The 21,054-nt window shown below is 43.0% G+C and overlaps 1 protein-coding gene and 2 long non-coding RNA genes across 5 annotated transcripts; 2 read left to right on the top strand and 1 right to left on the bottom strand.

The window, feature by feature from the left end:
• On the top strand, nt 1-17,986 carry LOC123627241. 3 transcript variants are annotated; one of them, XR_006731204.1, is made up of 5 exons: nt 1-59; nt 2,266-2,516; nt 3,661-3,712; nt 11,123-11,289; nt 17,961-17,981. It is a non-coding gene; the product is annotated as an uncharacterized LOC123627241 (long non-coding RNA). The 3 variants fall into 3 exon arrangements; XR_006731205.1 differs by lacking the exon at nt 11,123-11,289 and having other exon boundaries at nt 17,961-17,986; XR_006731206.1 differs by lacking the exons at nt 11,123-11,289; nt 17,961-17,981 and adding an exon at nt 16,025-16,036.
• HPSE (heparanase) lies at nt 1,779-20,596 on the bottom strand. Its single transcript, XM_045536693.1, has 12 exons — nt 20,368-20,596; nt 18,539-18,684; nt 16,801-16,926; nt 13,048-13,221; nt 11,222-11,390; nt 10,843-10,890; nt 10,213-10,306; nt 9,685-9,791; nt 8,661-8,775; nt 7,833-7,954; nt 6,566-6,712; nt 1,779-3,407 (listed from the first exon to the last, which is right to left on the bottom strand). The coding sequence occupies exons 1-12, from the start codon at nt 20,574-20,576 to the stop codon at nt 3,248-3,250; spliced, it is 1,617 nt and encodes a 538-aa protein (XP_045392649.1). The 5' UTR covers nt 20,577-20,596; the 3' UTR covers nt 1,779-3,247.
• On the top strand, nt 18,036-18,531 carry LOC123627244. The gene is made up of 2 exons (XR_006731213.1): nt 18,036-18,076; nt 18,305-18,531. It is a non-coding gene; the product is annotated as an uncharacterized LOC123627244 (long non-coding RNA).
• Nucleotides 20,597-21,054: the final 458 nt, after the last annotated feature.

The following is a 21,054-nucleotide window of genomic DNA, read 5'->3' on the forward strand; positions in this document are numbered from 1 at the left end:
CAGGGCGCCTGTGCGTGCCTGCCGGGAAGGGCCGCTTGCCGTGGCCGGGCGCCTTTCAGGTTTGTGCTTGTGAAACCGGGGTTGTCCTAGTCGCTCCCCCTGGAAGGGGGCACGTTTGATGCAAAAGGAGTTCCTGCTGTCAAGAGACAAAATGACAGTGAATGTGAAGATGTCACATGCCGTTGTGTTTCTGGAAGTGGGCGACGCTTCGTTCTGTAAAATAGAAAAATTGGTCTTATGACAGAAAAAGGGCTGAAGAAAGCAGAAACAAAGAGCAAAAAGCGGATTAGGCACTTCAGAGTTGCTTTTCTTGTAAGGCGGGGACGGGAAACACAATAGGGAAACGATGGTTAACAACACGTTACTTCGGGTTAGGGATTAAAACAAGGAATTTCCCTGCAGGCCCGTTGAAGACGGAACCGGCCTGCTGGGAGGTTGGCTGTTGGCCGTCTGTCCCGATTCTCCGCTTAGGTTCAGTTTGGGTGACTTCATTTCGATTTTTAGCCTGGTCAGTGGGGGCTTAGTGCAGAAGCTTAGGCCAAAATAATGGCCTCCCGTGATTTTTATTTAGCATGACTCAGGATTGAGCAGGAACTCCTTTTGCTTCCTTTTAAATTTATGACCCATAAGAACTGAAGTGGTTAATTTTATGTGTGTCAATTTGGCTAGGCCATGGTGCCCAGATGTTTGGTCACACACTGTTCTGGATGTTTCTGTGAGGATGTTTTCTGATGAGATTAACATTTAAATTGGTGGATTTTGAGTGAAGTAGATTGCCCTTTATAAAGTGAGTGGGCCTCATCCAACGAATTTAAGGCCTGACTAGAACAAAAGACTGACCTCCCCTGGGCAAGAAGGAATTCTGCCTGCAAATGGCAAATGGCCTTCAGACTTGAACTGCAATGTAGGCTCTTTCCTGGATCTCCCAGCCTGCCAGCCAGCCCACTCTAGATTTTGGATTCACCAGCCTCAATAATTGCTTGAGCCAATTCCTTAAATCTCTCTCTATACATATATGTATATTAATACACACACACACTATTGGTATTGTTTATCTGAAGAACCCTGACTAATGCAGGAACATAGCACCTAGTAGGTGGTGAATAAATTGATTCATTTAAATGGTGGATCAACCAAAACATGTGCTATGGCAGCAAAGGAAAATGTTGAAAGTGATGAGAGTGAAAGAGGAAGTATTGAAGCGGGTGTTTGAGCTGGGTCTTAGTAAACATGAAAGTTTGCCACTTAGAGAGGAGAGTTAGAATAGCCTAGATAGAGAGTAGAAGGAACTGCACAAACCGTATAGGAGCAAAAGGTGAAAGTGCGTGTATGTTCAGACTTCTCAACCCATGTGTGGTTGGAGTCTAGGATTCATGGAGAGTGACAAGAGTTGAGCCTGAAGAAAGAGGCAAGTGCAGGTTTAGGTTAGGACTTTATGTGCCTATAAGAAATGGGAAGCCATTTAAGAACTTTAAGAAAAGCCAGGATGTACAATTAATTAGGAGACCATTATAATAACACGAGGAAGAATTTAGACCTCGAAGTAGCAGAGAGGACAGGACAAGGAAAACAGGACACGACTTCAGTCATGATTTAATCTTCGTGATGAGTTCAGAAACAGTGTTTGTTCCCGACAGTCTCTTTTTCTTCAGGTCAATTGTTCTGGTGTTGGGGAGGCTGAAAGGACAAACAAAGGCAGTAACAAACAAAGCAGCAAGGAAGACAAGCCTTCCAAATGTAGGAATCACAGGCTTTATTAAAAGAATAATCATGCAATATTGAGGTTATAAAAATTACTTTATTTCAAATGTGAAAATATAAAAACCACTTACATATAAAATTTAAGGGTAATTGAAGCATCCAAAATTTAAGTTCCAGCTTTAGCTCCTTCTAAATGTACTTAAATTTAACTGAGACAATATCCATAGCAGGCATAAATATAAAGAATATTAATCCTTAAGAGGATTAAAAGGCAGGGGAAAATAACACATTCTGTCCCCGGATGAAAAGCACAGAACTGTAATGTTCAGTGTTGTAGACTTGCCAACACCCTCTCCACTCCAAAGGAGGATCACTCTGAGACAGTGACAGGAATCTCACTGCTGTTGGCAGTGATTGTGGAAATGGCCACATGACCCATTCCTGACCAATAAGACTTGAGGAGGCATCAAGGAGAGGTTTGCTGAGCCGACCTCTGAGAAGAGTTCAAGTGTGGGAAGGAGACACAGAAACAATGGCTCACTCTCTTCCTCTGGTTGCTACCAGGTCTGGCTGGGTCTGTGGAACAGCTATAGCCATCATGCTACCAGGGCCCGTGAGCCAAGCCAGCACTAAAGATAACAGAGCAGAAATGGGAAGAACCTGGATCCTTGGTGACTTACGGAGCTGCTGGAGCCTGCCCTACTTGAACTTCTTGTCACGTGGGATTATAAATCTCCTTACTGTTTAAGCTATTTGAATCAGGGTTTTTCTGTTACTTGCAGCCAAAAGCTTCCCAACTGAAACAAGAACTAAAGGTAGAGAAAAAGTAAACATGAACAGATGGTTATAATGTAATAGATGTTTTCTAAAATTTTTCCTTTTAGTAAATCGATTTCATTTACAGTCATTTTAAAATTCCATGTGAAGTTTACATGATCTCTCCCCTCTGAATTGTCATTAACCATTTTTTACACTATCACATCTAATCACCTGTCCTCTCACATATTATTTCTGACAAAGACAAACAGAACAGAGGGAAGAAAAGCAGCAGCTGGGTCTCACTCTCTGTTTAGGTGCGATAGACAGTTTTTCTTCTATCTATTTGCACCTTTCACAGTTTCAAGGTTGTAGCAGTCAACTTTTCCCGATGGGGACACATAGAGCTGGCCCACGAAGGAAAGAATCGGACAATCTTCTAATACCTGTTTTTAAGAATAAAAACAACTAAGCACTTTGTTAAAACTTATACTATATCCTTCACTTTCTTGCCCCTTGACCATATTGGCATCATTCATAGATGAAAATAGTACATGCAAAGTGCTAAGAATAGTGTCTGGCACAAGGTATTATTAGCTATTATTGTTAGCAGTGCTCTACTTAAAAAGATCGCAGTCCTGTGCTAAATCTAGCACTGAAATTGTCCCAATGTTTCTGAAGCTCCCACTAGCTGAATTATAATGTATCTGCTTCCTGTAGTTTGAGTTGCTTTCCTCTTATCAATACATTTGAAAAATTCAGTCTCAGAGCTAGTGTATGCCTTTTGTTTTCAGATGCAAGCAGCAACTTTGGCATTCCTTATCACAAAAAATCCATAGGAGAAAGCTGGCAAGCCCAGGGAACTTCCTGGGCGGAGAGGTTTTTCCGTCAGAGCGGGCAGGGTTTGATCATCCACCATCCTCAGAGTTTGACCATTGAGCTGGACAGACCTGCAAAGCAGAAAGACAGGCTGAGTTAGCCAAGCTGTGCACGCTCCCTGCCTCCTACAAAAGTCGTGAAATCATTTTTAGACCAAAAAAATTTTTTTTGTGGTAGCCTATATTAATATAACTTGTATTTTAACATTGTATCAGTTAGGTATTTGACCTAGATAATCTTTAAGCTACAGCGATAGAGTTGAGTAGTTGTGACAGAGACCAGATTGCCCCAAATCCTGAAATATTCACTATCTGCCCTTTACAGGAAATGGAACACATACAGTCTGTACTAGGCAACATGACGGAGGTGTAAGAAGGTAAGCATAACCTCTGGAGTTGTGGTTGTTTAATTTGATGACCAATAATTGAAACCATTTTTATATAAAACAATTATGTGTGTGTGTATATGTGTATATAGAGACAATGCAATGGAATTTTCATGACTGTAACATAAAAATGACAGTCACTGACATTTCCCACTTATAACTATGCCTATAAACCGTCTAACTCCTCTCCCTGTTTTTAAGATAATTTGGTAGAAGGTATTGCTGTGATGACACCAAAACAACTTTGGCTAAACCACAGAAAAAATTAGGTTTTCTGTGTATTTCACTGTTGGAATTCAAATTCAAAGCTGTCAAAAAAAAAAAAAAGAAAAAAAAAACAATGTAAGGACAAGTGTTGTTTGTTATACATATTTGTTATTATTTCAATCAAGTTAATGCATGCTCATAGCAACGAATCCAATATGGACAGGAACTTATGAAGGAAAGCTTTAGTCTGCTTTTGTTCTACTGATAGTTACTTCCATAATTCCAAACAATGCTTCTACCTCTACCTTATTCTCAAATGTTATGAAAAGAGATAGCACTCTTTTTCTTTTCTGAGACAGAGTCTCGCTCTGTTGCCCAGGCTAGAGAGCCGTGGCGTCAGCCTAGCTCACAGCAACCTCAAACTCCTGGGCTCAAGCTATCCTGCCTCAGCCTCCCGAGTAGCTGGGACTGCAGGTGCATGCCGCCATGCCTGGCTAATTTTTTTTTTCTATTTTTAGTAGAGATGGGGTCTCAAACGCCTGATCTCAAGCGATCCTCCCACCTCAGCCTCCCAGAGTGCTAGGATTACAGGCGTGAGCCACTGCCTGTGTATTTTTCATTTTTCAAGATGTCTTGTACTCTGTCCTCATTAAGTATCAGTGAGCAGTCAAACTGGTTTCCACTCAACCTTGGTTAGATGCTCAGCTCTGGGTTCTGTAACTTAAGAATATCGACAACAAACCCACGATCGTGCCAGAGGCTGACAGGCCTGCACGGCTGTCGTACTCAAGTCCACATGCGTTGGTTTTTGTTTTAACGCCTATATCACATCGGTTTTTAGAGGGGGAGAGGGAGGAAAGGCCCTGACCATCATCAGGAAACCACAAACTAAAACAGGTCTTGAAAATATCTCCAAATGACAGGCGTAAGAGTCTGTTTTGCATGAAATTAAGGACCTTGCAAGAGTATACACAAAAGTTTCAGCTATGCTTTTGGGAGGGTATTTTCTACAGAGTTTGAAGGTCGATCGGATCACTGGGAATTGATAATGCTGGGGGTGAGATGAAGAGCATGGGCAAGGTGCTATACCATCAGGCTGTGCTGTTCCATCAGCACAGATATACCTAAAAGACGCTGTACGTACACCGAGTGTAAGCTTCAAGTATGCTGATTGTTTTCACACCAGGCTGGGCAGTGAGGGTGGGATTTTATTTGAGGGTAGCATCTTGCTTTATATTTTGAAGTCAATAACATGACGCCAAAAAAACAGAAGACATATTTGTCAAGTTTCAAATGAAACAAAGCTGGAATGAATTAGCAAATGATGGATTTGACCGAATGGGGGACACTGGGCAAAATTTATCAGAGATAAATACTGCTTTTACATGAAAAATATGTTCACTCAAATATTTCTTAAATACTTACTATGCAGGACCCTCATAGGCAATATACAAGTTGTTCATGTAAGAAATAATTTGTAAAGGTGGCCATTGTTTAACTTTCTGAAGTCATTAATATGAGCAAGTGTTTAAATCTTGCACTCATAAACTTACCTAAGATACTTTTTTTTGCAAAATTTTAAAGAGAAAAGAATAGAGGTAATATGTACACATCAAAAGAATTTTGGGAAATAAAACATCCATAATTTCAGTTTTCTAATTATAAAACATGAAATGTGTGATCAGGATCTGCTACATAGAGCCAAAAGAAGTCCTTGGAGAAACTGGGAACGTTTAGCCTGAAGAAAAGACAATCCAATTGTCCTTAAAAATTTGAGGCCGGACGCGGTAGCTCACGCCTGTAATCCTAGCACTGTGGGGGGCCGAGGCAGGTGGATCGCTCGAGGTCAGGAGTTCGAGACCAGCCTGAGCAAGAGCGAGACCCTGTCTCTACTAAAAATAGAAAGAAATTATCTGGCCAACTAAAGATATATATAGGAAAAATTAGCTGGGCATGGTGGCACATGCCTGTAGTCCCAGCTACTCGAGAGGCTGAGGCAGGAGGATCGCTTGAGCCCAGGAGTTTGAGGTTGCTGTGAATTATGATGACACCACTGCACTCTAGCCAGGGTGAGCGAGACTGTCTCAAAAAAAATACATATATACACACACACACACACACACACACATACATACATACATACATTAGAACTCACTTCAAATAATCCACCTAGAAATACATTTCTGGCCACTTTTTTTTCTTACTCTAACCAATTAAAAAATTACTTTATCGCTGTAAGAGAATCACACCCATCTCATGTGGTACAATATTTTATACCAACTGACATGCCCTTAATAGTAATTATATAGAGTTATGTTTTGTTTTAGGACTGTGTTATCAAGTCTTTTTACAATAAATAATGTAAATGCATTGAGTGGATGTTAATATATCAAGTTATTTTGAAAAGCAAACTATTCTCTAAGATAACTGCTAGCTGGTGTTCATATCCTTCTGCTTTGGACTCTCAGGGTTACACTTGTACAAGTAAGTATTCATCTATAAACTTCCTGAATATTAAAAATTATGAGAACTTGAAATAGTTGACTCTTTTCTTTTTTGCTTCCTATCAAAACTCTCTATTCTGATAAATGCCAGTAATTTATTGAAAGTTTGGAAGGAATAAGAAAAATTACTTACTTGGAAAGTAATCCGTCAAGTCCTGAAGGTTTTACAAGGTATTTATCCACTTGCTTGTTAAATAAATAATAGGGTAACTGCAAGTGCTTGGTGACATTGTGGAGGTTTATGGCATACAGAGTTAAATCTCCTTCTTTATACCTTGGGCTGAAAGCAAATAGGTCAACTCAATACAAATATTTATCTCACTTGAGCAATTAAAAACTAAATTACAAATGTGATCATGGATACTAAGTATTAGCATCCATGTTGATGATGGGACCTCTTACTGTCTTTCCTTTTATGATACATACTATCACACCACTCACGTGGTCCTGTTTTGAAAACATGATAAAAAACATTGCTCTTCATGCTACCACGTTCTGGGCTAGAGCACCCTGAGGTCTTTGCTGCTTGGCTGGCTGAGGTGCTAGAAAGTTAAATGGTAAAATTCAAATTATAAACTATATCAACAAGGGGCTTTTAACCTAGCCTTAGAAAAAGACCAAAACAAGTAAGCAAATTAAATCTATTGACACTTTTCAGAATTGATCCATTCAAACCATCCCCCCACTACTTCCTAGAGGTTTCCTCACTCTCTATGGAGCTCCCAGTCGCCAGAAATGGAAAATGGTAAGGTGGGGTTTTTGGCTAGAATTAGCATTTTAGTACCGTCCTATCAGGAATGATAGAGTGAAACTAATTAGGAGAGAAAAATCCTGAGATTTAGCAACATTCTTTGCTACCTAAGGAAGAGGGCAAGGCTACAAAGATCTCTGCGGCCTCTCAGCTCCAGGAATCGTGGTTGCAACTTTTGAAAATAATATTGTCGTTGGTGTTATTGTTCTTCTTCTTTCAGTTCTTCTTCTTCCTTATTAAATGTATCAGGTTTGATGCAAGGAGATAAATATATTCATATTAATTCATATTCATATTCACTCAATAGTCCTTCAGTGAATTAATTGTTCATATAAAAATAGTAATATTTTCTTACGTTCCTACTATTTATTAAAATTCAGGGTGTGTTTCCATTATAGATTATGACAGTTAGAATCATTGTATAAATCTTTGCTGGACTGCAAATGCCTATGTTTAAGCAGCATTTTTTCAAAATTTAGACTCTAGCATCAGATCACTATGAATACAAAAAGCAGAGCAGAACAAAAAAGGACCCTGACACATCTTAGACCCACTGTATATACACGTGGCAAGAGGGTGTTTGAGTAGGAAGTTGTGTGCTCTACCAGTGAAAACTTGCTGGCGGGTCAAGGCCGCGTGTCATACTTGCCTTTGGTTGATGTTTGTGCAATGAAGGTACACGCGAAGTTTGCTTCCGGCTCGACCTTTCACACTCGCCATGAACACACGGGTGCCCACCAATTTCTTGAACAGAAAAGAGAGCCAGTAATCCTAGTTGTGGTGGTTGGGGAAAGGAGAGACAAAAATAGATCATTACTTATTTCATTATTTAACAAAACCAGTGGTTGAGCAAATAGTTATCGTACAGAGTGTGACTGTTATCTTAGGGGTATTTAAATAGGATTCATCTTTTTTTTTTTTTTTTGGTGCATGTGAGCACCATGAATCAGAGGGCAATAGTTTGTGTGACCCTTTTTCTCACTGTAGGACTCTATTTCCATAATTCAGAGGGTCATAGCCGCTAGGAGATACAGTTCAAGAATGCAGTCCATTGATAAGAGAGTTTAAATATTCTTGGTTGTCTTTTATCCAAAAATTCAAAGCAAAGCTCAAAGCCAAATGTTTAGACATACCTCCACAGATAAACAAAGATAAGTGTTTGGATTTACTTTGCAAAACATTTTTGATCCAAGTTTGTTTTCTTGTAAAATGAGCCATAAAATGTCAAATTATCCCTTTAAAAAAAAATAATCCACACCCCACCCCAAATGGCCCACGTTTAAAAAAGTCATTCTAGGCTCTTGATTTCTTCTCTGGAGACAAAGAAATGTTAGAATGGATGATCTCGAAGGTTCCCTCCGACTTGGCATCACTGGATTTGGCTATTTACTGAGAGGACTGACGATTCCTGGGAGGTTCGGATCAGGGTCCCTGAGTACATGTTACTCCTAGAAACAGGAAAATAACAGTCACTCACAGGTAAAGGTTCGAAGTTCTCATCCACTAGGTGGTAGTTTCCGGCTCCAAAGAACACCTGCCGCATCACCACTTCGATGCCCATCCGGGCCGACAGGCCCAGTTTGTCCAGCCACCTGAGACACAGACCAAGCTTTGTTCAGGTTTGGAAACAAAATTGCTCAATTCTAATTACACACTATCCTGCCTTCGCCTTCTATGTGGGACGAATTAACAGTAAACCAGCAAAGCAGCATTGATTATAAATAGGTCACTGGAGTGGAATGGCGACTGCGCACGGCAGAGTCCCTCCCGCCACATCTGCCCCCGCGACAGCGTGACAGCCAGTCCTAGCAGACTGGGTGCGCCAGAGCGGTCCCTCCGCAAAGCAGAGCAGACACATTCCAAATCCTCCCATCCCAAATCTTTAGTTAATGGCAAAACAAACACCTCTGTTCTTTTCTCTACTCCTGCCCACAGAAGCACAAAGGATTTGTGCTTTACTCTGGGTTTATAAAGAATGAGGATGGAAGAGGAAAGAGAAAAAACACCTCAATGTGAGGATACGGAATTATAGATTAACACAGTGATTGAATGTAAGTAAACTGGGAGTTTAAAGCAATCACGTTTGTAGTGTTGGGGAACGGGGTGATTTAGGAAATCTTTAAATTCATTGACAGCCTCTCTGGTGTGACCTCAGGCTCTAAACTTCTTGGGAATCTATAAATACAGCTGCAAATGCTAAGTGTCCTTCTCAGAGCCAAAGCTCTAGACGGGCATTCTTTTACAAGGCACTTCCTCAGAGGAAGGACCCTTGGGCATATTTACAGAGCATAGTTATATTATAAAACAATTAATTCTTACAAGGATTAATTTGAGACACCTGTCAAAGATGCCCAACAAGCTTTGGTAAATCATTTTCATGCAAAGTCTGGCACAAATTTCGGGGCTCAGCCACTGACACCGTGTTTGATCTGGTTTTTGGCGGAGGAGTATTTCAGCTGGACAGAAGGCTGGACCCCCGGGGCCTGTGCGGCTTCACTCACATGAAGCCAGCTGCAAAGGTGTTGGAGAGCAAGGGCGCCCCGCCCCCGTACGCAGAGCTCGTCTCTCCCAGCCAGACCTTCTTGCTGGGCCTCGTCTCCTCCACCACCTAAGCAACAGGAAAGTCTCCATGATAGCTGCAAACAAGCTGACCAGCTGCAGCGTTGAACATCAACAGCGTCCAAAACCTGCATTCCTGGACCCATCCGAGCTATATAGTTACAAAATACGCTCACAGTCATTCAGGTCTCAGGCAATTTTCTTTTACTGGAATACTACGGTGTGGAAGGAATGTAAACAAACCCATTCATGTGGTCTATGGTAGTTAATGCCACTAAGTGTTTTTAATTTCTCATCAACATACATCAGTAAGACCTAATGTTAAGGGGTAAACCAGTGGTGAATACGTCATAGTGTTTGTTCTCCAAAATTAGAAAAACATGTAAATATAAGCACACTTATGGAATTTAGAACTAGACTATAAACTAAGGATTCTAGTTTTACGTTAAAACTTTTAAGAAGACTATTACCTGAAAAATTTTTTGCACAGATGAAATAAAAGTGTCCAACACATCAGGGTTGAGAAAATCTTCTTTGGTAGCAAGTCGTCCATTCAAATAGTAGCTAAATTATTCAGAAAATATTCAGGGGAAAAAAACAGGACAAACTTTACTTTCTGTTTTTATGTTAATTGCTGACCTTGTTCTTCCTACCACTCCCACCCACCTATTAGTTAAAAAAAAGGCAGAAATTCTATCAAGGAAAGGCCAATATGGAAGGACGATATGAGGAAGAGTCCATTCTATCCAAAGAACTAGAAATCCGTTGCTCTGTCTTGAGCAGACACAGTTAAGAGAGTAGGTATCCATTGGTTACCCATTCTTTGGCAAGCAATTGGTTTTAGCTACTTGTAAGTTCCATGGGTTAATTGGCAGGATACCTTGATCTTTATATTAATAGAAACCACTACAGTATTTAAGAAAACTTAAAATTTTTGTTTTATTAATATTAAAATTCTACAGTGCTTCTTGAGACACCATTTGTGTCTTATTTGTACAATAGAGCTAATTAGCAGTTAAATGGAAATAAGTTTTTGAAAACTAGGTAATACATAAAGCTGGCATTACTTTCCTAGTATCAAGAATAGGAGACATACTTACTGATGCCATGTAACTGAATCAATCACACCTCCCCCAGCCTCCAGGAATCTAGAAGAAAAATTCTATTATCATTTAACCATCATATGCAATACACACACACATACATAAACAATATATGCATGAGGATTTTATTCCCTAGAAATAGTCTGGTTACTGCTTTAGGATCAGGGAAACACTAACTTTCTCATTCTGATAGCAAATTTTATCCTAGATGCCATTTGCCCTGGAATCCTTGATATGATGAACTAATCAATATTTCTTCTTTCGGTAAACCTTGCAGTCAGGCAGCAAATTATTTAGTAACGTGGACTACGGAGGATTCGTCACCAGAGGGGAATGTTTACTTTTAAGAAGCGGTTCAGTATCTTCTAGCTCCTACCTCTTGAGCATCTTAACAGTCTTTCCCCGAGGCTGACCGACATCGGGACCGTAGAGCTTTGCATTTTTGTAAGTGGACTTTCTTAGAAGTTTATGCAATTCAATAAAATCTTCTCCTAACTGAAATCCATCGATGAAAATACCAGACTTCTTCCGGAAACTGTTAGGTTCTGAAAGACAGCAATTCTCAAAATAATATTCACTCAGAAATGTTTTATTTAAACGCAAACGTACAGGCCGGGCGCGGTGGCTCACGCCTGTCATCCTAGCACTCTGGGAGCCCAAGACAGGAGGATCATTTGAGCTCAGGAGTTTGAGACCAGCCTGAGAAAGAACGAGAACCCCTCTCTACTAAAAAATAGAAAGAAATTAGCTGGACAACTAAAAATACATAGAAAAAATTAGCCGGGCATGGTGGCGCATGCCTGTAGTCCCAGCTACTTGGCAGGCTGAGGGAGGAGGATCGCTTGAGCCCAGGAGTGTGAGGTTGCTGTGAGCTAGGCTGACACCAAGGCACTCTAGTCCCGGCAACAGAGTGAGACTCTGTCTCAAAAAAAATTAAAAAAATTAAAAAATAAAAGCAAACATACAGCAGCATATAAAAACAAAAGAACATTTTCCAAATTACAAAAACTTAGAATTCAAAGTCAAGGAAAGTAAAACCCTCAGTTATGAAGAAAGTATTCCAGAAAAACAAAAATTTAAACTAAACTATATAACTGATGTGTGAGAAGGTATAATAATTTAAAGTTAATAATATGGCCAGGCCTGGTGGCTCACGCCTGTAATCCTAGCACTCTGGGAGGCCTGGGTGGGAGGATCGCTTGAGGTCAGGAGTTTGAGACCAGCCTGAGCAATAGTGAGACCCTATCTCTACTAAAAATAGAAAAAATTAGCTGAGCAACTAAAAATAAAAAATTAACCAGGTGTGGTGGCGCATGCCTGTAGTCCCAGCTACTTGGGAGGTTGAGGCAGGAAGATTGCTTGGGCCCAGGAGTTTGAGGTTGCTGTGAGCTAGGGTGATGCCATGGCACTCACCCGGGTAACAGAATGAGACTCTGTCTCAAAAATAAATAAATAAATAAATAAAGTTTACAATGGGACTATTAAGCTAATGGATATTTGGAAAACATAATAAAGTTCACTATTTAATAAGCTAATTTACTTTAAAAAGAGTTTGGGCAGGAGGAAGACATGCTCATTATATGACATCTCATTTCCCATTTTATCTTCAGTTCCATTGGCTGATGTATGGAGAAAGCGCTATAAATGTTTTGAATAAATGTGGCTAATCATTAATACTTTAGTTAGAATTTATAAGTTCCTTGCAAAAAAGTGAAGAAGGAGACAATCAGGAGCTTGACCCCAGTACGATTCTATAGCAGAAAGTTCTAGACAGCTGGAGCATGTAATGAAGGTTGGGATGAGTTGCTGAGATTAACTGACAAGCTGAGAAACAGAGAAAGGAAGGGAACAGTGAAACCAAACTGCCTGCTTCACAGTTTTGCTAAGTCCAGGCTGACGAGCATAACAAGGTCAAGTGACTTTGAAAATCTCAAGGGAGCCCAGGAGCCAGGAAGGCTGCTGGCTGCAACTAGTGGTTCTCACCTCAAGCATAACATAAACTGGGAATCGCAGTAGGTTCTGGGATATATTATAAAGGAGTTTTCTGCCATATGCAGTTCCAAATGTTGCATTGTTGAGCACTTGCAAGAATGTGCCCAGGCAGAAGTATATTTGCTAATACGAAAAAGAATGTCAGAAATAGGAAAAAATAATGCTGGTGGGCAATCTCCTTATGAATGACATGTCCGCTGGGGTACTTACCATTGCCTAGTTCCCAAGAAATGTTATAATTCTTGGAAGAGCAGTAGTCCAGGAGCAGCTGAGCGTTAGAACTGTTCCACTGCAAATCTGCTGTTCTTAGTAATGCATTTAGACCAAAGATCAAGTCCAGTCCTGAGCAATTTGCAAAAGTGTACAGCATATCCACTGAGCTTCCTGAGAGAAATTATATATAATTTAATGGTTAGGTCAACACCCACAATGACAAAGTCTTCCAGACTTGCTCTTCACAGTGAATTTCTATAATATTTCTGTTGTTAAATCGAAGGAGTTCTATTCCTAAAAAGTGACTATAATTATATCCAAGAAACAACAAAATTGGACAAGGAAATTAAAAAAAAAAATCTGATTTCATTTGAATGGAGTCCCGGGAGAAGAAACCAGAAGCTCTGGCCCGGCACTCACCGTTTTGTTCAAGTGACATCAGGTGAATTGGAGAAACCACAATTTATGGCTCAGTGCTCAACACGCACAGCCAGACTGTCATGAGTCAGCATAGATCCCTCTCTTCATAATCTAAATAACTCTACTCATGAACTCAGTTATAAAATATTTTGGTAATTTTAATTATATTTAAAATATTTTTAAAAAATCCTATATATATGATTTATCAATTTAAAATGAATAGAATTTTACATTAAAAAATTGGCCTAGGGCTATAAGACCATGGTTTCCAAACTACATGCCAAGGCCCCCTAGGGAGCCACAGAGAATTCACGGATATGGTTGTAGGATTTAGCAAAGAAAAATATAGCACACCTAGTTCAATTGAAACTTCAGATAAGTAATGAATAATTTTTAGTGTATGTCCTATGCAATAGTCGAGAAATACTTAATGCTAAAAAAATATTATTTCTCTGAAATTCAAATCTAACCAGACACCTCTATTCACAGAAGCAATACAGGATCTTTTAAGTTTGCAAGGGAAAAATATCAACATCTATTGGATGTGACAATAACCATTACTGTTAGGTTGTTTAGACCTAACAACATAATAATCAGAACACTAAAAAAGCCGGGTGCGGTGGCTCACGCCTGTAATCCCAGCACTCTGGGAGGCCAAGGCGGGTGGATCGCTCGATGTCAGGAGTTCGAGACCAGCTTCAGCAAGAGCGAGACCCCGTCTCTACTAAAAATAGAAAGAAATTATCTGGCCAACTAAAAAATATATATAGAAAAAAAATTAGCGGGGCATGGTGGCGCATGCTTGTAGTTTGAGCCACTGGGGAGGCTGAGGCAGGAGGATCGCTTAAGCCCAGGAGTTTGAGGTTGCTGTGAGCTAGGCTGACGCCACGGCACTCACTCTAGCCCGGGCAACACAGCGAGACTCTGTCTCAAAAAACCAAACAAACAAAAGAAAAACACTGAAAAAAAAATCAAAATTTTTAGCCTCTTTATGGTGTAAAAAAATTTCTGAGACACTAAGGTGCTACCAAGAGTTTGGGAATTTCTATACTGTGCTTTTTTAACCATTAGCTAGTCTACAATTACTTTTTGAGAGTGGCAATAATATAATTTTAAGTGTTACCTTTAAATCAATAATCATATGCATAAGTTCTTGCAATTATTCACATATACTTAGAGTGATTTGTTACACAGTGATTCACTGTGAGAAGAGTTTTTTTAAAAAAACTGTCAAACTTATAACCTTTCTCCTTAAAAGTGACTTTGTTCTTTTTTGTTTCTAAGTCTCTGGGCTGAATGACTTGGATAACTGTAGTATCCAAGTAATTCCTGGATTTAACATCCTAGATTTAATATTGCTGATAAAGGCTGCCAAGCAGAAATTACTCTAGCAAGCTGCTTTCGGTGCATTTTTGTTTGTTTATTTGTTTCTGAGACACAGTCTCACTGTAGTCGAGGCTGGAGTGCAGTGGCACAATCATAGCTCACTGCAGCCTTGAACTCCTGGGCCCACGTGATCCTCCTGCCTCAGCCTCCCAAGTAGATGGGGCTAGACGTGCGTGCCACTGCGCCTGGCTAATTTTTCTTACTTCTTATAGAAATCGGGTTTTGTTATATTGCCCAGGCTGGTCTTGAACTCCTGGCTTCAAGCAGTCTTACCACCTTGGCCTCCCAAAGTGCCGGGATGACAGGTGTGAGTTGCTGCACCTGACCTGCTTTAGGTGTTGTGATATTTGCTGTGTCACCCACTTCCACAGACTGCTGCCTACCATCAAGTGACAGACGTCAGGGTGTGAAACGCTGCCAGAGTCCTGCAACCCAGAATTCTACTGGATCTTAGAGCCACCGCTGAGGACAAAAGGGAGGCTTTGGGGTCACCACATCTATGCCAAACCTCCACCTCCATTTTTCTACGAGGAAACTGAGATCCAGATAAATTAAGTGCTTTGCCCAATATCACACAGCCATTTGGTGGCAGTGCCATTACTAGAGCCTGTTACAAAGGGGTGACTCCACTACCTTAGTCGAAACTCCACTGTAGGTTTATATATTGCAAAATCATGTTGTCGAAAGTGCCCTGGATCAGGAATTGTAAGAGCTGAGTTCCAGATCCAGCTCTCCCGCTCACAGGCTGAAATAAGATCGGGGTGACATCTTTACCCCACGGGAGCCTCAGCTGTGGCTCTGTAGGCCTGGCACAGGCACCATCGCGTGCGTACCCCAAATACCAAGGTTGAAGTGGCACATGTGAAAACTGTCTGTAAATCGTTAAAAACCCTTACGGTTATAACACTGTTATTGCCTATCTCCTTTACAAAGATTATAGCACCTTCAAAAAAACCAGGGTGTTTGCATTTTAGAGTATTTATTCAACTCATACTTTTCCTTTCCTTTATTTCTTCATTCTTCCAAAGGCACTTGGAATTTATGTAGCTTGAAGTTCCACTATACGCCTCTTATAACACCATAAACAGTAACGTCTCTTAGAATACAGGCTATAGATGGCTGAGTTCAAAATTACTCTTTTTTGTTTCTTCTCTCTTTCTTTTTAAAGGCTGGTCGAGTGAAACAGTGGGAGTGGAGAAGGAACAAAGGAATCTGTAACTGGTTGTGATCAATTAGTTGTAAACACCACAAAATTACTCTTAAGAGAAAAGAGGCACCCAGCCTATTTCTTCTCTCAAATAGGAAGGACAATAAAAAAAAAAAAACCTTCTAGCTAATTATCCTATTCCCAAACATTTTCCAAACTCTTACAGCTTACTGTATGAGAAAGTGGAAAGATCCTTCGGATGAAGATAAACTAGACATTGCATTATGCCCTGTAAGTTTGTAGAAGGGCGTCCAGCATCCAGCGTGGGACTGGGTGCTGGGGGTGGGGAAGAGTGGGTGATGAGGAAGAGAGGTGGAGGAAAGAAAAGAATTTGCTCATTAAGTATGATTATTTTAATAAGGGAGTCCTCCTTTCCACAGTCACACCCAGAATGACATCCGTAATACTGCTTCCTTTTCCTGCCCAAACCAGTTTACGATATGAGTGATATGAGTCTACGTTCTCATGACAAATGTTTTTGTCATCTTCTAAAGTGGCGCACACCCTCCAAGGGGACCTGTACCAGAAAACTTACGTATATCTAATGATCATGAATGATGGGTTGAGTTCTATCTTTCACTCTGCAGCTAGTGAGCAAAGTGAGATGACTCTTGCTGGTATTTGGGTATCGTACAGCTGTACACACCGGCTGCAGCACTCACTAGATTCAAGCCCAAGTCCAACCTATCCAGATGTTCTTGGGGCGGAACATCTGCAGGGTCCCTTTCATTTCTTACGTGAGTAGGTGCTGTTCTTGAACTTTTTCTGATACTGTTCTCTGAGTAGCAGCTGCTCCTGGAAGGGCCATTCCAGCTCTAACTTCTTCTGCACCTCAGAAGGGATGGGTCCAGATTTGCAAATATCTGCAAGTGGAAGAGACCATTTAGAGGCTCTGCTTGCACCGAGAGAAGGCTGAAGTGCTATTTACAGCATATTTAGTTAGCGATGTATAAGACTAAAGCAGGATAGCTAAATTTTTGGTGACGAGGTATGAGATCAGAGAAAGATAGATTCTGTTACACATGTCAACTTCACAGGCTCACCAATGCCCGCAAAAAAACCACCAAAGGGCAGGTTTCCTCAGAAACACTAGACACACACTGGACACACACACATGGGAGATAATTTCAGAAGCCTCCTCCGAAGCTTAAGTAACCAGAGAACCCTACTGAAGACATCATACTTCAGTTCTCTTTCAAAATTCATAGAAATTTGTTTTACACGGACTACATGTGCCTTGTGGTGATTTCCTCCTACTATAATGGAAGGTAGGGTCGGTACTGGTGACTTTTTTCCCTTTAAATTTGGTACCATCAAAGCTGCTGGGACCACAACCTGCACACTTGGAAAAAGCCACCACCGTCCTGTGTCACAAGGCCACAGGTTGCCTGGCACTCGTTGCCAGGGCTGGCTGACCCACCGCCGACTTCCCTTCTGGGAAGCTGCACACTGCGCTCACGTAGAACGTTCCAGAGGAACCTGAAGAATCCCAGTGCTGCGCCCACCAACAGCATGAAGAAAACCGATAAGCCAAGGACACTTTCCCACCTAAACTCATGAGAGCTTTCAGACACACGTGACTGGCGGGAAAGGGCCGAGTCTAAACCTAAACTCTTCCAAAGAGAAGAGATTCTCCAAAGAGAACCCTCCTGCCTTTTTTCTAGTTTTCTAATTACTATTCTGTTAATTTTGGCCCAATTACTGATGAACTGTTCTAAATACTTCCTAACTGGAGACAATAAGCAGAAGAAAAATATGTAATGTATGAAATGATTAAATATTCCTCATGAGTATGTATATTATACCCACATTATTATAATTTAATTATGTATATAGTATTTTTATTTTATATATATATATATATATATATTTTTTTTTTTTTTTTCTTTTGAGACAGTCTCACTCTGTTGCCCGGGCTAGAGTGCCGTGGTGTCAGCCTCGCTCACAGCAACCTCAAACTCCTGGGCTCAAGCGATCCTCCTGCCTCAGCCTCCTGAGTAGCTGGGACTACAGGTGAGCATCACCACGCCTGCCTAATTTTTTCTGTTTTTAGTTGCCTAGCTAATTTTTTTCTATTTTTAGTAGAGATGGGGGAGGGGGTTTCACTCTTGCTCAGGCTGGTCTCGAACTCCTGACCTCAAGCGATCCTCCCACATCAGCCTCCCAGCATGCTAGGATTACAGGTGTGATCTGTATTACAGCAGCTCTGTCCTTCAGCTACGACCATTGTTCCATTCACAGCACGATTAACCCTCAGTTGTACCCAGCACAGCTTTTCTGTGAAGTCTCACGTCCACTCACGCATGGTGACAAGAACCCTGCCCACCGCGTCCTCCTTTTGCTTAGGTGCCTCCATGGGTCTGGGGGGGGGCATTCCTGTCTCGTTAGGTGAGAGCAAGCACAGTTTTCTCCGAGTATTCTCATGATGGACTCAAATTAATTAAAATACATAATTAATCTTTTAAAAAGTTTCACCCTGGTTGACTTGAGATTGCCAGTAACTTCTCTCTTCAAAAGTTGGTTCCTTCCTGGGATCGAAAATTAGAAAGTCTGTCTTAGTGCCACCAAACCTCAGGTACGCAGGAGACAAACCTCTGGCCAAGGTACGAAGCTTTGGAGAACTGTGAAGCAAGGAGACAAGCAAGAAAATATATTTATTTTTTCCAAGACACTCCAGTCAAACATTTTCACTTCCTTCTCTCCGGGTCGGACCTATTTCCTAGCAACCAGCTGTGTAGGCCTTGGAGGGAGAAGTCGTATTGTTTGAAAGGGGAGTCGTCTGACTCTCAATCTAACTGCAAGATTGTTCTTCTAGGCCACTGCAGGCAACTTGGAGCTCTAATCTGGGCAAGAGCTTTTTGGTTTTTTTTTTGGAGACAGGAATGCTGTCAGCCTAGCTCACTCAACCTCAAACTCCTGGACTCAAGCCATCCTTCTGCCTCAGCCTCCTGAGTAGCTGGGACTACAAGGCATGTGCCACCACACCTGGCTAATTTTTCTATTTTTTATAGAGATGGGGTCTTGCTCTTGCTCAGGCTGGTCTCAAACTCCTGGCCTCAAGGAATCCTCCCACCTTGGCCTCCCAAAGTGCTGGGATTACAGGTGTGAGCCACTGTGCCAAGCTAGGAAAGAAATTAAAAGATGGAAATTGGCCAAAGGATGAGTCTCCTTCATTAAAGACTTCAGCGATTCCTCCTCACCATATTTTTTCTTGGTGGCTTCACAGCTCCTAAACGTACGTGGGCCCTGGCACTAGGAAATGAAGCAATAAGGGGGGACTTCAGAAATGTTGTCACCCTGGAAGTCACCCTGACTGAAACAGCTGACGGTACCAAAGAACTCTAGGAAGGACGGCATCTGCCATGGGACACTCAAAACCACTGGAAGATAAGCAGAAATGCTAAATTGGACTAAGTCCAGAAGAAGAAAGCCATTTTCAGTGTGGTACCAACTCAAATAAAAATAAACCTCAGGGAGGAGGGAATAGAGCATTACTGCTTAGTGGGTATAGAGTCTCAGTTTGGGAGGATGAAAAAGTTCTGAGATAGACAGTTGGGGATATTTGCACAACAATGTGAGTGCACTTAATGCCACTGAAGTGCACACTTTAAAATGGTTAAAATGTTAAGTTTTGGGCGGGGCGCGGTGGCCCACGCCTGTAATCCCAGCACTCTGGGAGGCCGAGGCGGGAGGGTCGTTTGAGGCCAGGAGTTGGAGACCAGCCTGAGCAAGAGCAAGACCCCGTCTCTACCAAAAAATAGAAAAGATTAGCTGGTGGTATCCCGTGCACCTGCAGTCCCAGCTACTCAGGAGGCTGAGGCAGGAGGATCACTTGAGCCCAGGAGTGTGAGGTTGCAGTGAGCTGTGATGACGCCACTGCTCTCTACCTGTGGTGACAGAGCGAGGTTCTGTCTCAAAAAAAAAAAAAGAAAGAAAGAAAATAAACTTCCTACGAGTTCAGGAGACGGCAGCCTGATCCATAATCTTACTGTCCTGTCCTGCGCAGCAAATCCGCGCGCTCACAGCCCTCCGGGTGCACCTGCCCGGGGTCCCTCCTCCTGGCGGTGCCGGGCGAGTGGGCGGTTTCCCTTCCCAGTTTCCCCTTACCCCTGTCCCCCCGGCTGGCAGGTGCGCGAACGGCGGACGGGACGGAGCAGCGGCTGGGGCTGGATGGGGACAGAGGGGCAGGGACGGGAGGCTCCGGGTGGAAGCCGCTGCGGTGCCCGGGGGAGCACAGTGGCCGGCGGGGCCGGCGCGGGGTCAGGAGGACCGCAGAGGGGCCGGGGCCGGGATGCCGCGCTCACCCCAGGAAAGCGAGGAAGCGCGGGTCGGTGGCCAGGTTGGCGTCGATGGTCAAGGACAGGAAGGCGGGGCTCAGCAGGCGTAGCGGCTGCTCGGTGAGGAAGGCCAGCTCCACGGCGTCCTGGGCGCGCGGGCACAGGGGGCCCAGCGGCCCCAGGAGCAGCAGCGACAGTAGCGGCGGCGACAGCCCCGGCCCCGGGCGCGGAGCCATCTCGGGCGCACCTGGCCGCCCCCCGCGAGCAGCCGCGCGGCCGGGACGCCTCGCGCCCTTTTCTCCTCCCCGCCCCGCCCCCTCCCCCTCCCCCTCCCCCCGGACTCCATCCCTCCCCCCCAGCACCCCTCCCCCCGCGCCCTTTGCATCCTGCCCCGCTCCCCTCCTCCCCCTGACCCCCTGCCCCGTCCTCCCCCTCCGCCCTCCCCCTCCCACCCCTGCCCCCTCCCCCCGGACTCCATCCCTCCCCCTCCCACCCCTGCCCCCTCCCCCCCGGACTCCTCCCCTCCCCCTCCCCCCGCGCCCTTTGCAGCCCGCCCCGCCCCCCGCTCACTTCCTGGCCGGCGTCCCGGGTGGCCGTCGCGCGCACACGAGGCCACCCACGCCCAGCCGAAGGGTGCGGACCTGGCCGCGATCCAGGCGCCCGGGAGGCCGGCCGTGCATCCGGGACTGGGCTTCCCGGCCACAGTCACCTGCG

Source organism: Lemur catta, chromosome 24 (assembly GCF_020740605.2).
Source record: "Lemur catta isolate mLemCat1 chromosome 24, mLemCat1.pri, whole genome shotgun sequence".
Classification (NCBI taxonomy): Eukaryota; Metazoa; Chordata; class Mammalia; order Primates; family Lemuridae; genus Lemur; species Lemur catta.

Coding starts and splice junctions, on each gene's coding strand:
- HPSE (XM_045536693.1), bottom strand. CDS start 20,576: ATGGCTCCGCGCCCGGGGCCGGGGCTGTCGCCGCCGCTACTGTCGCTG. Junction 8,776..9,684: donor ACCTTTGCAGCTGGCTTCAT/GTGAGTGAAGCC, acceptor TCTGTGTCTCAG/GTGGCTGGACAAACTGGGCC. Junction 6,713..7,832: donor TGCACAAACATCAACCAAAG/GCAAGTATGACA, acceptor ATTTGCTTTCAG/CCCAAGGTATAAAGAAGGAG.